Source organism: Momordica charantia (assembly GCF_013281855.1).
Source record: "Momordica charantia cultivar OHB3-1 chromosome 1 unlocalized genomic scaffold, Mcharantia_2.0 BLBB01000001.1, whole genome shotgun sequence".
Lineage (NCBI taxonomy): Eukaryota > Viridiplantae > Streptophyta > Magnoliopsida > Cucurbitales > Cucurbitaceae > Momordica > Momordica charantia.
In genome coordinates this window covers 15,657,423-15,676,686 of record NW_028275157.1, presented here as the reverse complement: position 1 = coordinate 15,676,686, position 19,264 = coordinate 15,657,423, and the positions used below count along the sequence as shown (strand labels likewise).

General features: G+C 31.8%; 4 protein-coding genes across 5 annotated transcripts; 1 reads left to right on the top strand and 3 right to left on the bottom strand.

The window, feature by feature from the left end:
• Positions 1 to 2,543: 2,543 nt before the first annotated feature.
• On the top strand, positions 2,544 to 5,258 carry LOC111013545 (E3 ubiquitin-protein ligase RZFP34). Of its 2 annotated transcripts, none has more exons than XM_022288008.2 (11): positions 2,544 to 2,920; positions 3,034 to 3,121; positions 3,231 to 3,290; positions 3,603 to 3,635; positions 3,711 to 3,788; positions 3,876 to 3,955; positions 4,044 to 4,084; positions 4,177 to 4,259; positions 4,356 to 4,447; positions 4,532 to 4,643; positions 4,744 to 5,258. In XM_022288008.2, the coding sequence occupies exons 1-11, from the start codon at positions 2,841 to 2,843 to the stop codon at positions 4,912 to 4,914; spliced, it is 918 nt and encodes a 305-aa protein (XP_022143700.1). In that variant the 5' UTR covers positions 2,544 to 2,840; the 3' UTR covers positions 4,915 to 5,258. The 2 variants fall into 2 exon arrangements, with proteins under 2 accessions (XP_022143700.1, XP_022143702.1); XM_022288010.2 differs by having other exon boundaries at positions 2,545 to 2,920; positions 3,876 to 3,919.
• An 809-nt stretch (positions 5,259 to 6,067) lies between these two features.
• Positions 6,068 to 8,458, bottom strand: LOC111013714 (alpha carbonic anhydrase 7). The gene is made up of 7 exons (XM_022288221.2): positions 8,286 to 8,458; positions 7,517 to 7,734; positions 7,315 to 7,421; positions 7,087 to 7,189; positions 6,757 to 6,921; positions 6,505 to 6,558; positions 6,068 to 6,413 (listed from the first exon to the last, which is right to left on the bottom strand). Exons 1-7 carry the CDS (start codon positions 8,368 to 8,370, stop codon positions 6,333 to 6,335), a joined length of 813 nt encoding a protein of 270 aa, XP_022143913.1. The 5' UTR covers positions 8,371 to 8,458; the 3' UTR covers positions 6,068 to 6,332.
• Positions 8,459 to 10,969: 2,511 nt separating this feature from the next.
• On the bottom strand, positions 10,970 to 13,877 carry LOC111013712 (alpha carbonic anhydrase 7). Its single transcript, XM_022288219.2, has 7 exons — positions 13,703 to 13,877; positions 12,972 to 13,189; positions 12,771 to 12,877; positions 12,508 to 12,622; positions 11,773 to 11,937; positions 11,452 to 11,505; positions 10,970 to 11,361 (listed from the first exon to the last, which is right to left on the bottom strand). The coding sequence occupies exons 1-7, from the start codon at positions 13,812 to 13,814 to the stop codon at positions 11,281 to 11,283; spliced, it is 852 nt and encodes a 283-aa protein (XP_022143911.1). The 5' UTR covers positions 13,815 to 13,877; the 3' UTR covers positions 10,970 to 11,280.
• Positions 13,878 to 14,776: 899 nt separating this feature from the next.
• On the bottom strand, positions 14,777 to 17,636 carry LOC111013713 (alpha carbonic anhydrase 7). The gene is made up of 7 exons (XM_022288220.2): positions 17,378 to 17,636; positions 16,658 to 16,875; positions 16,458 to 16,564; positions 16,190 to 16,304; positions 15,459 to 15,623; positions 15,142 to 15,195; positions 14,777 to 15,051 (listed from the first exon to the last, which is right to left on the bottom strand). Exons 1-7 carry the CDS (start codon positions 17,460 to 17,462, stop codon positions 14,965 to 14,967), a joined length of 831 nt encoding a protein of 276 aa, XP_022143912.1. The 5' UTR covers positions 17,463 to 17,636; the 3' UTR covers positions 14,777 to 14,964.
• Between the last annotated feature and the right edge of the window lie 1,628 nt (positions 17,637 to 19,264).

Below are 19,264 nucleotides of genomic sequence, written 5' to 3'. Positions count from 1 at the left end.
TTTCAAACCTTGTTAACAATATCCAAAGTTCTCTATATGGAAGAGGAGTTCTGTCTCTAAAGTTGTGAAAGGAAATGATCAGGAAAGTGAAATCAATCTGAATATGGGACCAAACCCTTTCTTTACCAAATAAAAAAAAACATGATCTATCTAGGCTTATTAAATTCCATCCATCGACTTTCAATTATGGATTTAGAAAAGCTTTTGGTTCTTTGAGTTCAATTATCTTGCGAGAAATTGATTCGTGACTTTAAATTTTCCCAAAAAGACTAAGAATCTAAAAATAAATGGGATAAGCATGATTTTTCTGGACAAGATTTTCTTCCGTTCCTTTTAGAAAGGTGAAAGGTAAAAAGTAAAAAAGGCATCAAAACATGTGGGCAAATGAATTTTCTTACCTAATGCCTTGCACATGCACACATATATTGGACCCAATTCTCATCCTTTCACTATCTTTTATTTAATATCTTTTTCTTTTTCGATTTTATTCATTTTTGAAACAGACAGCAACTAAACGGCTGCAAAACTCCCCTTTTCTTTTGAAAGGCTAATTTCTCTCTCCCTCTTTACTTTTTTTTTTTTCCTTTTTAAAGTACAACTACGGAAAATCCGAACTCATGGTTTTTTGGATAAATATAATTATTGTTGAGTTAAGTTCACTTTTTTTTAAACAAATTTGAATAACACTTTCTTTCCATTTTTATCCTCATTTTTTCTTCTTTGGAATTTCAAGTTAGACTGTAGTTATCTATAAGCCTGTATAATGTAAGTTTTAAAAAAATAAAAATCTATTGACTTGGTTGAATTTTTTTAATATATTTATGAATATTGGGACCAATTTATGAGTTGAAATTTTGTTTTTTAAATAAATTATTTGCTTTACACTTTTAAATAATAAGGTTTGATTAGACCATTTGAGTTGATGTTATCTTGAACAATGAAATTACTATTTAGTATTCAGGTCTCTAATTATGGTTAAAAAAAACTAGAGATAATTCATGGCTTTTTCAACTTAAGTTTTATAAACTAAACTTTTTAATATATTGAAATTCTAATAGCTATATTATAGAAATTCGATTTATCTATTATACATTCATACGACGTATTGAGATACCATATCATCATCTTATCCAAAAAAAAATTAAACAATATCTCAAACATCGGCTGGAGTGATATAGACTTGTCCATATATAGAATAATTTCTTTTAAAAAAAAGAAGTAAGAATCTTGCCGAAAAAGTTGATCCAAACACAAAATATGGTTGGATGGAAGAGCCAATTCAACTGACTTAAAAGTTTCATACACATGTATGCCAACTTTTCTCTGTTCTGTCTATGTCAAAAACTCGATATTTGTTGGTATCATAAAATGGTGTGTTAGATATAAAATATTTTCATAAAACTCACAACTTGGAAATAGATATCACAATTACTTACGATTTCGATCGGATCCCTCACACGGAAAGAAAGCATATATCGAGTTGAATATGCAGATTTGTTTCAAAAAAAGAAAAAAGAAAAGGAATCTGTAGAGTGATTATTTTCCCCATTTCGGCAGACAAACACAGCACAACCATAAAAGAAAAATTGACATGTTCTTCGGCTACGTTGAAAAAAAAGATGTACAAATTTCCAAAACAAAGTAATTAAATGTCAAAAGTTTATGCGATTCTCTTCTCTTATCCCACAATTCCTTCTTCAATTCGTACTTATCCACAGGCCTCCTCCTCCTCCTCCTCCTTCTTCTTCTTCTTCTTCTTCTTCTTCTTCTTCTTCTCTCTATAAATTCCTCAACGCCATCTTCTTCTGCCATATAACTTGTCTTTCTCTCTCTCTCTCTCTCTCTCTAGTCTCTGCTTTCACGTGTGTCTCACGTGTCTCCCTGCTTTTTGTTCTCTCCGTCCTCGGAGGAGCGTGCGTTGCGCACTAAAACGCTGCCGTTTCACAACGATTTTTCAAGTGGTTTTCATCTATTATCTGGTACGTAGGAAGGAAGTAAATGACCAAAATGTCCCTTTTTTTTTCTTCCATTTATCTATGGTAAGTAAATTTCCGATGTTCATGAAATAGTAATATTTATAGGTATGATGCATAGCTTAAAGACATACATACTTTTCTTTCTCTTGATTTTAGAAGGTTAAATTTTTGCATCTCATTATAAAAAATATCTATATAATTACAACCATTTAAAAAAGTGACTTACTAATTTATTAAGAAATCTTTTATTTTATGAAATATATATTTTTTATTAATCTTATTTATATTTCCAATATATTTAAATGTTTTCAAAGAAAGTATTGTTTCAAATATCCATACTACATCCTTTAAGATGAGGATAACTCTATTTTATTTATAAAAAGTGAATTAGTGTCCATAAACTTAGTATCAACTATCAAGGATAGAATATGAAAAACAACGTAGAATTTGCTTAATAAAATAATAACTTTTCGTGTAAAAGTGCAACGACGCCGTTTGATTTCTTGGGGTAGTTTGGTAAATTCGATTAGCAGTAAAGGGAATATGAATAAGGCGGACACGCTGGCGTGTTGCCTCGTCATTGATTTGCGTACAAGGAAACACGGCGGCGGTCCGAGCTTTCCAAAGGGTAGTTTTGGAATTTCAAGTCCCTCTTCTTCCTCCTCCGGCGAGATCCCTCTCTGAGACCTCATTTTTGGAATTTCAAGTTTTCTTTGTCGGAAGGGAACCTCTTTTCTTTCTTGTGATTTTTATTTATTTATATTTTTTTTGTATCTTTCACTCGTTTTTCACCTCATTTTCGTTCTGTTACTAAATCGATCGATCATACTTGTATTTAATTTCCTCGATTTTCAGGAGAGCGGAATGGAGTCTCGGTTGTCTACGAATGGGACCTTCTGTAAGGGCGATAAATCTTCGATCGATATCGGATATGGCAGCAACGGGTAATTAATCTTTCTCATGCAGCGTTTACATAAATTTTCCATCTGATTTGTGCGGTTTTTGGTAGCTGCGGGATATTACTGAGCTTTTTTTCCCCTGTGAAATTTTTCTGAAGGTGTTCCCATTATAGAAGGAGGTGTAAGATCAGAGCACCTTGTTGCAATGAGATATTTGATTGCAGGCATTGCCATAACGAAGCTAAGGTTGGCTGCTGCTTTGTTTTATTGTTTCTATTTTCCTCTCTCTGTTTCATATCTATAAAATTGTGTGAGAGATGGATTGATGAAGCTTATTTCAATGGTCTTTCTGTAGAACTCGTTAGATGTGGATCCTCTCTTACGCCACGACATTCCTCGCCATGATATGAAAGCAGTAAGTTTCCTTGTTTTTCTTTGTAGCTACACTCTTTGAATTGTTTTTCCTCTCTCTGTTTCATATCTATAAAATTGTTACTGATTATTGGTATTGAGATTTCTGGAAACTATATATATATATTTTTTTGGTCACTTCCTTAAGTTCAATTTGGCTAGGATCTTTTGTGTTTAGGAGATTACAAACAAAGATATTGAGAGTAAAGTAAGCTTATTTTTATTAAAAAAAAATAGAATTCTTATCAAGAAGACCTTTAAATTCTCTATATTATGAATTCTAATTCGTTAATTCTTGTGTTGAATTTCCCTACAGGTCATCTGTTCTTTGTGTGGCACGGAACAGGATGTAAGTCCTTTCTTTAGAAACTCCTTCACTGAATTTTGGGAGATAGAATTAAATACCTTTGGTTACTTCTTCTAGGTGCGACAACATTGTATTCAATGTGGAGTTTGTATGGGGAAGTACTTTTGCGCAAAGTGCAAGTTCTTCGATGACGATGTAAGCTTCTATCGGCTAGTTAACTTTCGACATTCTTAGTCGTGTTCTTAATTTTTTGGTAACTCAAAATCTTATTTTATTTGCTAGGTTTCAAAGAAGCAGTACCATTGTAATGAATGTGGCATTTGCAGGTCCAACCATTTCCTGTATCTTCTCTGTACTTTTATGTAGTTACCTTTCTTACTCCACTGCCCTCATTTGATTTATTAGATGCATTTTTAGTACACAGTTATATTTTCTTTTTTCGTTACGCAGAGTGGGAGGTGAGGAGAATTTTTTCCATTGCAACAAGTGTGGTAGGTTTTTTTGGACATTTTTTATGAGTCAACTGGTTGGAGTTCTACTTTTTCAGCCATTGAATTTTGGAGATGTTCCTTCATCCTTTCAGGTTGTTGCTATTCAAAACTGATGGAGAACTCCCACAATTGTGTGGAGAAGGCAATGCACCACAACTGTCCTGTTTGTTTTGAGGTGAATTTCAAAACATGGAATTCTGATGTTCATATACTTAGCCATATATTTATTAAATGTGCCATGTCAATAATACAATCAACTGTGTCGCTGCAGTTTCTTTTCGATACAATGAGAGACATTTCCGTTCTCCCATGTGGACACACTATACATTTAGAATGTGTGAAGGAAATGGAGCAACGCTTACAGTAAGTCCAGTTTCTGTGTTACAGAAAATGCTTTTTGTTCTGATCATTTGCTCTGTGTCTTTACTGGTTGGGTTAAATCTGCAGATATACATGTCCTGTTTGCTCAAAATCCTACTGCGACATGTCGAGCGTGTGGGAGAAACTGGATCACGAGGTCGCATCGACGCCCATGCCCCAAATATATCAACATAAAATGGTTAGTTTAGTAGTGGGTGCAAAACAATTTGTGGCTTCTCAAAAGAAACAGCTGATTAATTTGATAAACTGACAAAGTTGCTTCTTTGACTGTTGGTTAGGTTTGGATCTTGTGCAATGACTGGATCTTGTGCAATGACTGTAGTGAGATATCAGAGGTAAATTATCACATTGTGGCACACAAGTGCCTCAACTGCAAGTCCTATAATACAAGACTGACCCAAGGTGGGCCCTCTTCATGCTCTCCAAGGATTGCTCAAATGGTGAGATGAGATGACTGACTTCTACACAAAACCCGATAGTATCTTCGAGATTCCCATTCTCGAAAGAAGATGCCTAAAACCTTAATCCTGCAATGCTTGCCCATGCCATGACACATATCATGGGTAGCTCCCCCTTGTGCAACAGGATTTAGGCGCATTCATTTAACTTTGAAGAAGAGAGATGGTGACCTTTCACCATTGCTCTCAGTTGCTGTTTCTTTCTTTGTAACCATTAATCATTGTGGAAATAATGTAGTGTGTTTATTCAGTTGGGCCCCCACTATTATGGAAGCAGGCTCCCAATTTTATTGTATATTCTATAGCGAACATCTAAATTACATTCGATTCAAATCTTTCACATTCTAAATAACATAATTTAGAACGAAAAAAAATGTTTCTTGGTAAAGAAACAATTTAATTCCTTGTTTAGTAGAAGTTTGATTCTAGATTGTATTTTGAAAACTTATTCAATGAATTGTTGAACATGAGTTTGCTGGGGACGTTTGGGATTTGTTGGGTTCGGAATAAGAATTGTTGTTCTATGATGGAGTCAAGTACCCCTTTTAATATTTAATTAAAATATAAAGCAATTTTATTTTAAATAAAAGAAATTTTTATTAGGAAAGTAAAGAATTGACACTTTACAAGAGAAGGCTCTCTTACTCTAACTTGACTTCATTCCACCTATTTTCCTCACTTTCTTTTATTTATAAACAAATAATCCTTTAAGCCCAAGTAAATAGATCCTTTTAGACTTCTCTTAGATTTTATATATTCTAAATATTTCTTTTGTAAATTTTAGAGAATTCTAGAATTCCTTAGAGCCCTAGGAATAGGATATTTCTAGAGTTTCTTTGGAAATAAATCTAGAAATAACTATAATTTTGTGGAGTTGGTATTGTTGGGAGTGGATTCAAAGAACTTTACAATGTGTCCCTCAAATGCTAGAGCCTTTATTGTATGTCATTTTATTATTTTGGTTGGTTTATTTTATTCCCTTACCATTCTGGGTTTGCAACATGCCACTATTTCTTATGCTCACTTTTTAAAAAAAAAATATATAATAAATGGTTTCATTGATATAATTATGTTACCGAAAGGCAGTAGAAGACCATGGGAGTAATTACAAAAAGCTTTTGATTTTAGACACCAACAAATAAAGTTGAACATCATCCCAGATTTAAGATTCTTCCTTTACGTTTATGCCAAATTTGATCCAAAGCAGTTTCTTCTAATCCTTCAAGGTTATGTGCCCACACAATTACTCAACCATAAAATATTTGGAGGATGCATGGTAAGAATTTTCTATTAACATGCCTCATTGGCAAATACACATAACTTCCTCCAAATCCAAATTTCCATACCCTACATACAAATTTCTATATTTTCAATTGCAAATTAGTAGGCAAAATTTGGATAATCAGCCATCAAATCTTTGAGTTGATGGAATAAAGACTGATTTCTCGATTATTGAGTGCCTGCGTTGGTCTTGCATTGAACTCTGCATACTGCAATGAACACAACAAACAGACAAATGCTTCAATTCCTAAGGAACAGACTCATCAACATTTTTATAGTAAAAGTAATTGAGGTTCTTACATCATAAACAGCCTTCCTTAGAAGATCTACTTGCTCCTTTGACACTGTCCCAATCTGTTGTATTTCAGTTCAAAAACCTTGGTAAGATTCAATCCCAAAATTTTGACAAAATTCTAACTTATTAGAATTCAACTTAAATCTTTCACTCACTCTAATCCATATAGCAATGTTACAAGCATTTGTTTAAAAAAGGATGAGCCGATTTAGTTTCAATGGTTGTAATTAAAATGTTTGGAAGAAACTCCTCGTTACCTCTTTGTTTAAGGTCCAAATTACACCTTCGGTGCAAGGAGGAACGGTGAGAGAACCAATGTATCTGTAGTACTCTGTTCCACCAAACTTGATGTCGGCTGGATTCATCACTCCCATCTTCTTTTCTTGCATCTGATCAATCATGCCGCTTATTCCCACGCTCAACTAGACAAACATAAAAGAATTATGCAGTCAAATGAAAGTAAAGGTATCATTTTACTTGATAATTCACGTGTTAGTTATCTTATTAGTAGCAATCATTAACTATGACATACATGAGTTAAAATCACTTAAATCTATTTGAGTTTATAAAACAACCAAGTGGTTTACCTGGGCGACAAAAGGGTCTGGTTGGCCAATTTGATAGAGTTGACCAACAACAGCAATCTTGTTATCAGGAGTCTGGTGAACCATGTGGAGTTCCAAGTCGAACCTGATTGATAGATAAAGATTACAGAAAATAATTGTATCTTAATACACTAATTAGTACATTCAATAGATTTCTGGGTGGTCAAAATAGGATGGTTGTGTAATTGCAATTTAGTGCGAAAGAAACACCTTTTTCCATTGACCGTATGCTCTGTAGGTGAGTGCCAATGAATTTGTTGAAGATTATAAACGACGCCGTTTACCAGGATTGATCCTGCATTACCATCCCAAAATAGCTGCATCCGGCCACATTAAAGAGTGAAAAGTCTTGAAACAAATCAAGAAACCATAAAAATCGATATACAGAGAGGGAATGTGTTCAATTTCTTACAGAAATATCATGGCCCCTATTTTTTAATGTTGCACTGCAAGGATTGTAACTTTTGTTTAGCAGTCCCAACTCTGGAGTAATCTTCACTCCCTGGCTTGTTAAATCTATGGGAGATTGCAAACGTCCATTGTTACAAGCTTCCCACTCTTTCTTTAGATTTCCCCATTGTTCTGGCCCTTTAACGCTCCCTTTTTTGTACTCGAACTCTACCTCGTGCCCTGCAACCAACGATTTTGAAATACCGGTGTAAATATTCGAGCAGAACAGTAGCTTCCATCTCGAGATTTTACATCGATTTTTACTCGACTAAAGTAAAGGAACAAGCATTTACGAGCGCTGCTTCGATTCAAAAATTAATTAGTAAAATCAGAAATGAAAACAGATACATAAATATGTGGTTTAAACACGAAGAAAATGGAAGCGAGAGAAATCAAAACGATATGTAAAGATAATATCAGTTGTATTGAAGAGTACACTAACTGCAACGAGTTCGAAAAGCCGATGCAAATATTCCCGCCAAACTCTAGCTTCCATCTCAAGATTTTAAATCGATTTTTACACAACTAAGTAAATGGAAATTTATTTACATCAAGCGATTGAGATAAGACAAGTGCGTTCGATTCGAACAATAATTAATAGAACCAGAAATTAAATACAGAAATACGAATACAATGAATGGTTTAAACAGAGGGCAAATGCAAGAAGAACAGGGAAAGGGGAGAAATCGAAACAATGTAGATGGATAAATGAGCAGCAGCGAAGATTTTACCTACTACATGCGCAGATATAGAAGATGAATGCATGAAAAAGAGCAGAACAGAGAAGAAAACGACGAGTTTAGTCGGAATTTCCATGGCCTCGGGGGCGAAAAAGGAAGCCAGGAAATGATTTGGAAGAGAAAGCAATGGAATCGGCGTTGGGATTGGCTCTACTCTCTCAGATTACGAGCAAATATTATATAGTCATTGAGAGAGAGAGCGGTTGCGAAACTTTTGTGGAGCTTCCGAATTCTGTGATGAAATCAATGAAAGTTTTAAATTACTGAAAATAAAAAGTGTGGAGAAGCGGGTAGCGCGGATTCTGTAATTTGCTTTGTTTTGTTTCTATACATATATTTTTTCCCTATAAAATAAATTTCTGATTGATTTTACTTTTTGTTTAAATTTAAAATTTATTATAGGTTAAAAAACACTACTTTCCCTAACCTAATAATTTAGTCCATAAACTTTAGTTTGTAACGATTTAATCCATGTACTTTCACTAAACTAACAATTTAGTCCCTAAATTTTAACTTGTAAATTTGTAATGATTTAGTCTCCTATAGTTTAAAATTTGTAACAATTTAGTCCCTATCGTAAACAATTTTATTAAAATTAAGTGTCAAATTTTATTGTATAACAATTTAATCTTTCTCGTTATAAACATATTTTGTCCCTCCTTAATTTATCTATCCATATATATAAGAAATTTAACCAAAAAAATTCACGATAACGACTAAATCCTTACCAACTTTAAATTACAATGACTAAATTGTTACATATTAAAGTTCAAAGACTAAATTGTTAATAATCTGAAATTACAGGGATTAAATCGTTACAAAATAAAGTTCAGGGACTAAATTGTTATTTTAACTAAAGTACAGAGACCAAAAGTATTTTTTAACCTTATTTTTGCAAAGGATTTAAATTTTATTTTGTTCCTTCGCACTTTTTTTTTTCGTCTTAAATTTTTGTATAAGAGTCATTTTAATTTAATCCTAACTTTAAATTATGTACTATAAGTAGACTTATGTTTAAATGGCATGGATGAGTAGCATGAAATTTTTTTTCTTTTTTTTTTTTATGGTATAAAAATTTAATGATGAAAATAAAAATAGTATTATATCTATATTGGTGATTTTTTTTTTGATATTTTTGATATTTTGATAATTTTATTTTTTGAAATACTCGATTTTTTTAGTACAACATTTTGGAGGTATATGCCAATTATTGCTGAGCTATACTAGCTTTGGTTGGAAATGTCGACTTACTTCTCATATCGATGTAAAACTTATGAACACATGAAATGTCGACATGCTGATGGAAATTTAATACATGGCAAACCTCTATCCAGAAATGGAGGGAGAGAGAGCACCAACCAACGCGTATGTTCTGATTCACTGCTATCATCGTGTTATCAATTACGATATAAATTAAAGGCTAAATTACAAAAAATATCATTGAACTTTGTCTTTCATTCAAAAAATATCCTATCATTTTAAAAGTTTCAATATTTTTTATAAACATGTAAAAAATATCTATGGAACAAACATCTATTAATACTGTTTAACAGGGAATTAACATGACAAAATCTACAATAACATGATAATTATTGTCTTAATTTACTCCTAAAAATCATTTTCATCCATTGTAAGTTCGCTTTTTCATTGTTTACTCAATTTTGCTATAATCTTCCTTTTAAATACAATCACTTCATCAACATTTCCTCTCTTTTATATTTAATCTGGGCAAACTTTTATGTTAATTGTTATGTCATTTCAAATTATGCTCAAAATATTGACAAATGTTTACTCAAAATATATTTTAATGTTTATGAATGGTAAAAAATAGTATAAAATTTTTTGAAAATATAGTATTGAAAATTTTGAAATGATAGAGATATTTTTTAAACCAATAACAAACTTAAAAGGCATAGTTTTCCAAATTTGGCCTAAATTCAACTCTTTTTTTTTCAACTCATTTGTTCTACTTCCCCTTTAATTTAATTGATGGTTACTCAGCTAGGACGCACTAAACTCTCCCTCTCGGTTCGGTCTCACTTCAAAAGCAATAGGCCCAATTCCTTTTTTTTTTTATTTTTTATTTTAACTATTTTACTTCAAATTTACCCTGGTTATTTCAATATTTTAATTTCTTGTACTTAGTTTTTCTAACTCTGAAAAAAATTAGGTAAGTGTGGCAATTGGTACTCTTCATTTCATTCCTATTAATTTTAACAAAAAAAATCATGAAAAAAAACTCACAAATTCAACAAAAATCAAGTTTTTCATAAATTAAATTTGACTCATACACAAATCAACTATTTAATAACTTCGCGAGACTTACAAATCTTAAATAAATGTGTAACATATTTTTGTTTGAATCCTATCAAATTTGATATACATTTTATAATTCATGAAAACAATTTTTTTTAATTCATTTACTCTCCATTCACCCTAGCTTTTTTAGACCAATGAGTCACCCAGGATAGTTTAAAATGTGTTATTTTTTCGCAATTCTATTTAATTATTTTGGTTTTATCACTACATTGTATGAAATCATGAAAATCTGTATTTTATAAAAATTTAGGGATTAAAATAATTCGAATGGTCTTTTGAAAATACTTTCTTATAAAAAAAATCAAATTTTCAAATATATCAAAAAATAACAATAATGAGAGAAGAGAGAGTGCCTCTAGATAAATATTGTCATCCCTCTTTTATTGTCTCTTACTACACATCGAAGCTCCAAGATTCGATGTTTCTTGATTTTAAATCGTCACTTTTACAAAGAGTTATTTGGTCGAGGAGTTCACTGTCTTTATAAATTATAAATGAGTAATTTTTGTTTTTTCCTATCAACATAAATTTCACATAAAACTCTTTGAAAAATAAGGGAATTAAAACCTTATAAAGGTCCAATTCAAATTAGCAGAATTAAAAGCATAATTTAAACAATTAAAAAAATAGGCGAGAGATGGCATGATGAAATTTGGATAATCAGCCTTCAGTTCTTTGAGTTGGGCGAATAAAGATGGATTTCTCGATCATTGAGTGGCTGCACTGGTCTTGCATTGAACTCTGCATACTACAATCAACAAAATACAGACTCAAATGCTTCAATTCCCAAGCAAAAGGTTCATCAAAATTTTGCAGTAAAAACAATTGAGTTTCTTACATCATGAACAGCCTCCCTTAGAAGTTCCACTTGCTCCTTTGACACTGTCCCTATCTGTTGTGTTACAGTTCAAAAACTTTGGTAAGATTCAATTAATCCCAATATTTTGACAAGATTTTAAATGATTAGAACTGAAGTATTACATCTTTCCATTCAAGGAATCAGATCTATTTTCTCACTCTAATTCATTTGGCATGTGTTATAAGCATTTGGATCTCATATATGAATGTGTTCAACAAAGGGCCAAAGTTGATTAAATTTTACCAGCAGATTTACTTTCAGTAATGGTAATTAAATCATTCGGAAGAAACTCTTGCTTACCTTCTTGTTTATGGTCCAAATCACACCTTCAGTACACGGAGGAACAGTGAGAGAACCAAGGTACCTGTAGTACCTTTTTCCACTAATCTTGATGTCATCAGGATTCATCACTCCCATCTTCTTTTCATGCTTCTGATTAATCATGCTGCTAATGTCCTTACTCAACTATTCATTAAGAAAAGAAGAAAAAACATTTAGTTTTTATTTTTAGAGAAAGAAGAGAAATGAGCCCTTTTTTATGTAATGTTTAGTGTTTGTTAATGGTTTGGATTTGGATTAATAGATATTTTAGATCCAATCCAAGAATTTGGTTTATAAATTTGTTTGAACCAAATGATCAGATTTAATCTTACAATATTTGGACTGGGTTGAGGTTGTTTGAGTCTTCATTTAAAAGGAAATCATTAAGGAATAATATTGGACTTTATTGGCCTATTTTCAAAGACAACTCAAAATGACATATTATATTTAATGAGAAATAATCCTCAAAGATTTGAACCAACATTTTTCTGGTGGGATAAACAAACATAATTATGCAGCAGAATCAAATTAAATGTATCATTTTAATTAATAATTCGTGTTGGTTCTTATTATCACAAATTAATTTCATGAGAATGATGAACTAAATCTTAACAAACATGAGTTCAAATCACTTAAATCTAATTGAGTTTATAATCCAACCATTTAAATTAAGTTTGGTTGAGAGCATTTTCTTATGTTTAGAGGTGGTTTTACCAGTGAGAGAACAGGGTCTGGTTTTCCAATTTTATAGAGTTGACCAACAACAGCAATTTTGTTCTTCGAATTGGGATCAGAACTCAAGTGAACCATGTGGAGTTCCAAGTCGTACCTGATTGATTGATTAACAATGTTAATTATCAACAATTTAGAATCATTATTAAAAATTACAGAAATAAGTATATCATAATACGGTAATTAATACATTAAAGGTCAAAATAGGATGGTTGTGCAATAGATTTTTAGTGCAAAAGAAAAACCTTTTTCCATTGATTGAATGCTCAGAAGGTGAGTGCCAATGGACTTGTTGAAGGTTATAAACGACGTCGTTTACCTCGATTGACCCTGCATTACCATCAAAATATAGCTGCATCCAGCCAAATTTAACGAAGGGAAAGTCTTAAACAAATCAGAAACCGTAAAAATCGATGAACAGAGAGGGAATGTGTTCAATTTCTTACAGAAATATCATGGCCCCTATTTTTTATTGTTGCATCGCAAGGCTTGTAACTTCTCTTTAGCTCTCCCAACTCTGGAATAGTCTTCACTCTCCGGCTTGTTAAATCTATGGGAGATTGCAATTTTCCATTGTTACAAGCTTCCCACTCTTTCTTTAGCTTTCCCCAAAGTTCTGGCCCTTTATCGCTCCCTTTTGTGTAGTCAAACTCTATCTCATGCTCTGCAACCAACGATTTTGAAATACCGATGTAAATATTCGATCAAACAGTAGCTTCCATCTCGAGATTTTACATCGATTTTTACTCGAGGAAAAAGCATTTACTTCAAACGATTCAGATGAGAGCGCTACTTCGATTCAAAAACTAATTAGTAGAGACCTAAATATGTAAATGGAAGGGGGAGAAATCAAACCAATGTAAAGATAATATCAGTTGTAGTGAAGAGTTTACAGCAACGAGTTTGAAATGCCGATGCAAATATTCCAGCCAAACTATAGCTTCCATCTCAAGAATTTACATCGATTTTTACACAACTAAGCAAATGAAAATTTATTTACGTCAAACGATTCAGATGAGAGCGGCGTGTTCGATTCGAACACTAATTAATAGAATCATAAATTAAAATCGATACTGAAATACAAATACATTGGTTTAAACATATGGTAAATGCAACAAGAATAGGGGAGAAATCGAAACAATGTAGATAGATAAATCAGCAGCAGTGAAGAGTTTACCAACTTCTTGCGCCGAGATTGAAGATGAATGCATGAAAAAAATCAGAATCGAGAAGAAAACGATGTGTTTAGTCTGAATCTTCATGGTCTCTGGAGCGAAAACCGAAGCCATGAAATGATTAGCAAGACCAAGCAATGGAATCGCCGTCGGGAGTTGCTCTATTCTCTCAGATTACGAGCAATATATATAAACATTGAGAGAGAGAGAGAGAGAGAGAGAGAGAGAGAGAGACAGCGATTGCGAAAATTTTGGGGAGCTTCTAAATTCTGATGAAATGAATACTAAAAGTTTAAAATTACAGAGGAAACAAGTGTGGAGAAGCGGGTAGCGCGGATTCGGTAGACTGTTTTTTTTTTCTTCTTCTAATTTTGTAAAAGAAAAAACTAATTTTAATTATTTTGAACTTTATTTAAAAAATATTGTAGTTTTCTTGTTACTCCTTGTTTGTTTCTATATATAGATTTGAATTAACTTTTTTCTGTAAATTTGTTTTTAGTTTTGATTTAAACTAAAATTTATTTTGTTCCTTCACAGTTAATTTTGTATTTTCATTTTCAGCCTATTAAAATTTGAGTGAGTTGCCTAAGTGGGTGTGAAAGACTCAAAGTAGGGGTAGAGATTCAAAGCCAACCTTTTAATCTGTCAATTATCGTCGAGTTGTTCATGCTGGCAACTCAAAATCATACTGGTTTGTGAATAGTATAAATTCAATTGATTCAATCTAATTTTAGGTGAAATTCAACATCAAAATCATGTTCAGTAACGATTTCATTTTAAGTTTTTAATTTTTAATATTTTGAACGAAAAGTTAACATAACAAATTCAAACGACATGACAACTAATACACCTTTATTAAGTGAGAAAATGTGGAAGTAGGACAAGATTGGCTTGAAAATGAAGAAGCAAACAAAGACTTTCAGCGCAGAATGGTTAATTGTCACGTTGTTTAAAAATATATATGTCAACTATCAGATGAAAATCAAAATACTAACATATGGTTGCTTGGAGGGTTCTTCGAAGCAAAGCTAGTATTGAAACTTTTGAAACGACAGGGATATATTTCAAACAACATATAAAGTTAATAAGTATTTTTGTAATTTAACCTAAACTCAAACTCAACGAAAATATGGTAATTAAAACATTATATATAAAGGTCCAGTTCCAATTACCAAAACTAAAAGCATATTTTAAACAATTAAAAAGTAGGATCTAAAAAAACCAATTAACAAATAGGCGAGAAATAGCAATACAATTTGGATAATCAGCCTTTAGTTCTTTGAATTGGACGATAAAGATGGATGTGTCGACTATTGAGAGGCTGCAATGGTCTCGCATTGAACTCTGCATACTGCAATGAACAAAATACAGACTCAAATGCTTCAATTCCTAAGCAACAGATTCATCAAAATTTCGTTGTAGAAGCAATTGAGTTTCTTACATCATGAACAGCCTCTCTTAGAAGTTTTACTTGCTCCCTTGACACTGTCCTTATCTGTTGTGTACAATTCAAAAATTTTGATAAGATTCAATCCCAATATTTTGACAGAAAATCTTTCAATTCAAGGAATCGGATCCATTTTCCTTACTCTAATCCATTTGGTACATGTTCTAAGAATATGCCTCAACAAAGGATAACTCAAATCTAATAGAATAATCATATGTAGTTCATCAAGTTCTTAAATTCATAAATGAATGTGTTTTACTTTCAAGTTTCAGTGCTCGCAATCAAATTGTTTGGAAGAAACTCTTCCTTACCTTCTTGTTCATGGTCCAAATTACACCTTCGGTACAAGGAGGAACAGTGAGAGAACCAAGGTATCTATAGTATTTTCTTCCACCAAACTTGATGTCGGCAGGATTCATCACTCCCACCTTCTTTTCGTGCTTCTGATCAATCATGCCGCTTATGTCCCTACCCAGCTAAACATAAATAAAATAAAACATTTAGTTTTTATTTGTAGAGACAGGAGATAAATGAGCTTTCTTTTAATGTAATGGTTAGTGCTTGTTAGTTAGGTTGGGTTTGGACTAATAGACTTTTTAGATCCAATCCAAAACTTTGGTATATAAATTCGTTCGAACCAAATGATCGGATTTAATCCTACAATATTCGTATTGGGTAGATTGATTAAGGTCGATTGAGTAGTAATTCATTTAAAAAGAAATCATTAAGAAATAAAATAGTAGTAATTTTGGACTTCATTGGCCAATTTAAGAGATATAATTCAAACTTATACTATATTTAATGCTCAAATATTTGAACCAACCATAAAAGAATTGTGCAGTCAAATGAAATTAAATGTATCATTTTACTTAATAATTAGCAACAGTGTTGGTTCTTATTATCACAAATTAATTTTATGAGAATCATGAACTAAAATTTAACATACATGAGTTCAAATCACTGAAATCTAATTGAGTTTATAAACCAACCATTTGAGTTGGGGTGGGTTCAGATCGTTTTCTTATGTTTGGAGGTGGTTTACCTGAGAGAGAAAAGGGTCTGGTGGGCCAATTTTGTAGAGTTGACCAACAACAGCAATCTTGTTCTTCACATTGGGATCAGAACTCAGGTGAACCATGTGGAGTTCCAAGTCATACCTGATTGATTATCAATGTTAATTATCAACAATTTAGAATCATTATCAAAAATTACAGAAGATAATTATATCTTAACACGGTAATTGGTACATTCTATTCATTTCTGGGACAAAATAGGAGGGTTGAGCAATAGCTTTTTAATGCAAAAGGTACCTTACTCCATTGATCGAATGCTCTGAAGGTGAGTGCCAATGGGATTGTTGAAGATCATAAACGACCCCGTTTACCAGGATTGACCCTGCATTACCAACCCAATATATCTGCATCCAGCCACATTTAACGAAAGAAAAGGTTAAACAGATCAGAAACCATACAAATCGAAAAACAGAGAGGGAATGTGTTCGATTTCTTACAGAAATATCATGGCCCCTATTTTTTATAGTTGCATTGCAAGGATAGTAGCTTCTATTTAGCTCTCCCAACTTTGGAATAATCTTCACTCTCTGGCTTGTTAAATCTATGGGAGATTGCAAATCTCCATTGTTACAAGCTTCCCACTCTTTCTTTAGCTTTCCCCAGTGTCCTGGCCCTTTGTCGCTCCCTTCTATGTAATCGAACTCTCTCTCATTTTCTGCAACCAACGATTTTGAATTACGGATGTAAACATTCGAACAAAACAGTAGCTTCCATCTCGAGATTTTACATCGATTTTTACTCAAGTAAATGAAAATCTATTTACGTCAAACAATTCAGATGAGAGAAGTCCATCGATTCCAAAAGCTAATTAATAGAATCAGAAATTAAAATAGAGATCTAAATCTGTGGTTTAAACACGAAGAAAATGGAAGGGGGAGAAATCAAAACAAAGTAAAGATCATATCAGTTTGAAATACCGATGCAAATATTGGAGCCAAACTATAACTTCCATCTCATGATTCTATATCGACTTTTACTCAACTAAGTAAATGAAAATTTATTTACATTAAACGGGTGCGTCGATTCAAACACTATCAGAAACTAAAATCGATACTGAAATACAATGGTTTAAACAGAGATCAAATGCAACAAGAGAAGGTAAATAGGAGAAATCGAAACAATGTAGATAGATAAATCAGCATCAGTGAAGAGATTACCAACTTCTTGCGCTGAGATTGAAGATGAATGCAGGAAAAATAGCAGAATCGAGAAGAAAACGAAGTGTTTGGTCCGAATCTTCATAGTCTCTGGAACGAAAACTGAAGCGAGGAAATGATTTGCAAGACCAAGCAAGTGGAATCGGCGTCGGGATTTGCCCTATTCCCTCAGATTATGAGCAAAATATATAAACATTAAGAGAGAGAGAGACAGCGATTCCGAAACTTCTGGGGAGCTTCTGATGAAATGAAAGTTTAAAATTACAAAAAAAAAAAAAAAAAAAAAAGTGTGGAGAGTGGCTACTGTTTATATTGCTGCCAAAGAAAGCTGGTAGCGCGGATTCTGTAAAGAGTCCATTTTCAGTGCTTTTGTTTTCTTTTGTTTTTTTAATTAGATATATCGTAAGAAAAAAAAACAGAAATTATACTAAAGGGCACAAAGTAAATATATATTTATAAAAAATATCATTACTATTTTTTAATGTAGTTTTAGTTAGTGTGATTGTATAAATTTGTAATTTATGCTAATATTATATATAAAAATACATATTTTGTTTGTGCTATTCTTGTAATTCTCTAAAAAATAAATGTTGGAGTAAAAAAAAAGAAAAAAAAAGCATAAACCACATAATCATAAAAACATATAAATAATCCAGTTATGAAAATAAATCTCAAAGAGTCAAAATTCATCAGGTTGTAGCATGAGTATAAATATTAAATACAGTCATAGATTTTAAAATTACGTTCTCTCATTGTTTATCATTTTGGTTTAAATTAAAATTTATTAATTATTTTTATTATAATAATAATATTATTTAGACTAAGTTTAAATTTTTTGTTTGCAATAGGAAAATTTAACAATTTCTATATGATAACCGGAGACCAAAACAAAATTTTTGACACATAAAAAAGAAAACGATGTAAGTATGAGAAATATAATTTAAATATTCTATTAAAATTTAAGTTATCTAGATTGTGGTGTCAAAATAATACTTACATACAATTTTGAGTGAAGTTCAACATCAAATCCATCGCATTAATGTAGTAGGAAAAAAAAAACTCGCTTGCTCACGGTAATCTCATTTATTATTAGAATCAAAGTTAACTAAATTTTATTCAACTTTTTTCCTTCTAAATTTTAAGATAAATTTGTATCCTTAGGTTTTATAACATCTAAATTTGTAGACCTCAAACTTAAAATTCGAAAATTACTAATTTAATTTGTTTTGAGAGAGAGAATAGTTGAATATTATTTAAAATGGTTGGCGTGACAGCACAAAAGTTATTATTATTATTATTATTATTATTATTTTATGTTGTGAATATATTATTATAACGTGGGGGGAAGCATTTTATTAGTTTCTAGAATGTAAATAATAACATTAAGTTAAATATTAGATAGAGATTTGGTATTGGAGTTAGGTGACCTGACGCGTCTGCATATGCAAGCAGGACGGCGGCGTTTTGTCCATTTGAAGACGTTTTAATTATTTAATAATTATGTTTATTTATTATTTAATTATTTTGTCTCTTTTTTCCGGCAATTTGGAAAGATTGTTTTCACTTCATATCATTCTCCAACAATATTGGACTTCTAGACTCCAAATCTTTGTTTCTTCTCCCCTTTTTATTAATATTTTAAATATATAAAAAACTTTTAAGTAGTAAGGTGAATTATGAGAATAACAAAACTAACGTAAAATATCTCTTTTAAATCTATTCTCAATTTCTTATTTCATTTTTAATGTCAATGTAATTGCAAAATCAATTTAAAAAGTATATAAAAGTTCAGTAAATTTTACTTTATCAAAATTTACAAAAATATTAATAACTTTTTGAACATCGCGAGCAGAAATTCAAAGTTCTAATGTTTAGACTATGTTTAAT